The following is a 3,499-nucleotide window of genomic DNA, read 5'->3' as shown; positions in this document are numbered from 1 at the left end:
ACATAAAAAAAAAAATAAATAAAAAATATTCCGACGAACTGATAACCTCCTCCTTTTTTGGAAGTCGGTTAAAAAAGAGTCGTAACGTTTACTTTGTTTATCAAAATTTTAATAAAGAAGCTAGTTTTGGTTAGTCGCATACAATTTTTTTCGGAAAGCTATACGATTATCGATTGTAAGTACATTGCAAATCGGAACGTCCGAACGCTTCAAATAACTTTTGTTCATATTGTTCTATGTAGGTACCGTTACTCACAAAATTGAGTATACGTTTTTTAGTTAGTATTTGCAATTTTTTTTTTTGTTAATTTGGTGTTAAAATATGGTTTATATTTTAGCAAACCCCATTCAAACCGTGTACGAAAATTATGAAAAATTGCCAAGTTTCAGCAAAATTGCAAACCTTTTAACAAGAACTTCTAAAAAAATTAGTTATGTAGTTTTAGCAGATTTTTAATAATTTTCGTACACAGCTTCATATTTGAATTTAAATAGGGGTTTGCTAAAATGTAAGCCATATTTCAAAACAAAATAAAATACAAAAAAAAAATTAGCATGTACAACATTGCGAATATTAATAAAAAACCCATTAGACTTAGTCAGACTCAGCATAGTATGGTTTGGAGGCGTCGATATGTACGTCTGCTTGTACGAAGAAATGACTTCAACGAACGTTAACAAATGCCTTCATGTAAATTGTAAAAAATCGGAACGTCCGAACAAGTTTGAACAAAAGGCAACCCCTAGCTTCGGTCAAAAAAAATTTCGAAACTGCCTTGCGAAAATACTTTACTCTCAGAGGTTTACCCCGAATTTTTTTTTCGCTTACTTGTAAAGCTGTACGTTCTAATGTATGTAAATTCATTCTTAAAAATTTAAGTACTTTTTGTTTGTATTTGTTATTGTAATATTTTCGTAATTTTGTATATATGTTTATAATTTTTTTATATTTTTTTTACGCAGTTGGCAACTATATTTTTAAAATCAATTGACGAATGCTTTAGAAGAAATTAGTTATGATTACTGTATTTCATATCTTTTACTTTTTTGGAAGATGGCAACTCTTAGCAAAAATGCATAAAACTTGCCTCAACACTAGCTTATAATTGTAAAATAATTTAGCTCGCATACAAAACTTGTAATATTTTCTCGATATGTGGCAACTCTATTAAAAAATATATATATTTTTTTGATTTGGGATTTTTAAGTACTAACTAGTGTTCGCCCAGCGGTTGACATTCAACCGCTAAAATTAAGGGGAGTTGATTGAGTTGAGTTGAGCTGGGTTAAGGTGAGTTCAGTTAAAAAAAAAACCTTGGTTGGGATGGGGTAAGTGGAGGGGGGGGAGTTTAACCTACGTCTTCATCTTCATCTTCGTCTTCATCTTCGTCTTCATCTTTATCTGTTCCTTTACCCTGATCTATATCTTCATTTACATATTCACACCCACCATTGCTATTAGGTTAGATATTTAAATTTTCCTTCTCTCTTTGTCTTTATATTTGGGTTTCTTTACTTTTATTTTAATCTTTGCCTTTATCCCTTTCTTCTTTTACATACTCAGCTTTACCTTCTTCCTTGCATGAATCTTACTCTACATAGATCTGATTCCTAAACTGCTGCTTAGCGCGTTTCTGTAATTCAGTATCAATATTAAAGCATACATTTAGGAGGCATTTCCGCCCCAACCATGTACATATTCGGCATTGGTATTGGTGCCACTATTGAATTGATATTTTCGCTTTATGTTAAATCAATTTGAAATTTGAAAAATTGTCTGCACATCAGCATCAAAATACCTTTCTATACTACTGATACTCTAGTGACAACGTATAATAGCATAGACAGACGGTAGCATTGATCCGGATTAACATTGCAGTTGATCTGATCAAAACTTTACCCTCGCAGACGGCAGTAATGCAGATTAAAGAGCTGCGAGGTCGAGAGTTCGATCCTACGACCAGTAGAATTTACTTTTTTTTATTTTATTCAATTATTATTTTTATTTTTTTATGTGGTTTTTAGTTGATGTGGACTTTTTTAATAAATTAAACTCTAAAAATTATGTACATAAATGTAATGACTTGAAATTTTAGATAGCTGGAAAAACTTTCAAACCACAAAATATTCTAAGGACCAATTTTTCCGTGCCAGTTTAAGCTTAGATTAAATTAAGTAAACTGTAAAACAAGCAATTTTTAAGCAAAAAACAAAACCCACTTCAATTCATATATAAAAATTTAAGATTATCGTTAATTTTTTATGATCCAATGACCGGATTTAAACCACCTGTGACACCTTTCCTTAAAAAAAAAAAGAATTATCGAAATCGGTTAACGTGGTCCAAAGTTATGCGGTAACATTCATAAAAAAATATATATTCCGATGAACTGATAACCGTCTCCTTTTCGTGAAGTCGGTTAATAAATAAAATCGTCTTATACTTATTTTTCACGCTCAATATATATAGACTGCCAAACAAAATCCATTCATTGCAATGGAACTACGACACTAATGAGTTATTTTAGAATTCTATACTCAATTTTCGACAGGGTTAGTATAGAAACAAATTATGTTTCCACACTTGAATACTGAGTGAGGGTATGAGTGCGCTCGAGATGAAAATACGAAATTATTTAAAAGATAAAAAAACGCTCTCTGAGGGTCGACTCTCATTCGAAAGTTATCTTTAAATTTGTGCAATAAAAATCGATCGCTATTTAATTGCTGCATGTAAGTTAGTTCTCCACTGTGAAAACGGGCTTTATCGTGATAAAAACTTGTTTTTTTTAACGGATGTTTTTCACCTTTTCAATAACATTCTTCAGATAGCAAAAAAGCATAATTTTTATTGGTGTAACATTTTTGAAGTTAGCTGCAAATACTTACTTGGCATTGAACGTGAAAAGAGTTGGGTCGTAAAGCAATTTGTGTATGATTATTTACATATGGACTTTTGCATATAACTTCATCTCCAATTGGCACCAATATTGTTTGTCGTCCCGAAAATGATGAACCATCAGTATCATCAAACGGCCATTGCATTAAGGTTTCTGTTCTATTTTCCTATTATCGTTAAGTATATATTATACAACACACGATATTTATTTTACCCCTTTTTTTCTCTTTTCAGCTACTCCTACGAATTAATTAAAGAGATCGCTGATTTCTTATTGGAGCGCATCGACATTCGTCCCAAGGTTGGCATAATTTGCGGTTCGGGTCTAAACTCGATGGCCGATCACATCACAGACACGCAAGCCTTCGACTACAAGGACATCCCGCATTTTCCTGTCTCTACAGTTGAGGGTCATGTGGGTCGCATGATTTTTGGCTATCTAGAAGGCATGCCTGTGGTGGCCATGCAAGGTCGCTTTCACTACTACGAAGGTTATCCGCTAGCCAAGTGTTCTATGCCTGTGCGCGTTATGAAGTTAGTCGGAATTGAATATCTTTTTGCAACAAATGCTGCAGGCGGTCTAAATCCCAAGTACAAGGT

General features: G+C 32.8%; 1 protein-coding gene across 1 annotated transcript; it reads left to right on the top strand.

Annotated features, from left to right (window-relative positions):
- Positions 1 to 1,676: 1,676 nt before the first annotated feature.
- LOC118757050 (purine nucleoside phosphorylase-like) lies at positions 1,677 to 3,491 on the top strand (the record flags this gene model as incomplete). Its single annotated transcript, XM_036491779.1, has 1 exon — positions 1,677 to 3,491. A coding segment is annotated over exon 1 (483 nt), but the record flags the coding sequence as incomplete, so codon positions are not given.
- Between the last annotated feature and the right edge of the window lie 8 nt (positions 3,492 to 3,499).

This window comes from Rhagoletis pomonella, unplaced genomic scaffold (genome assembly GCF_013731165.1).
Source record: "Rhagoletis pomonella isolate Grant_MI unplaced genomic scaffold, Rhpom_1.0 Rhpom_scaffold_13949, whole genome shotgun sequence".
In the NCBI taxonomy this organism is placed as follows: Eukaryota; Metazoa; Arthropoda; class Insecta; order Diptera; family Tephritidae; genus Rhagoletis; species Rhagoletis pomonella.
Note: the sequence above shows the minus strand (reverse complement) of the source record. Positions and strands in the feature narration are given on the sequence as shown.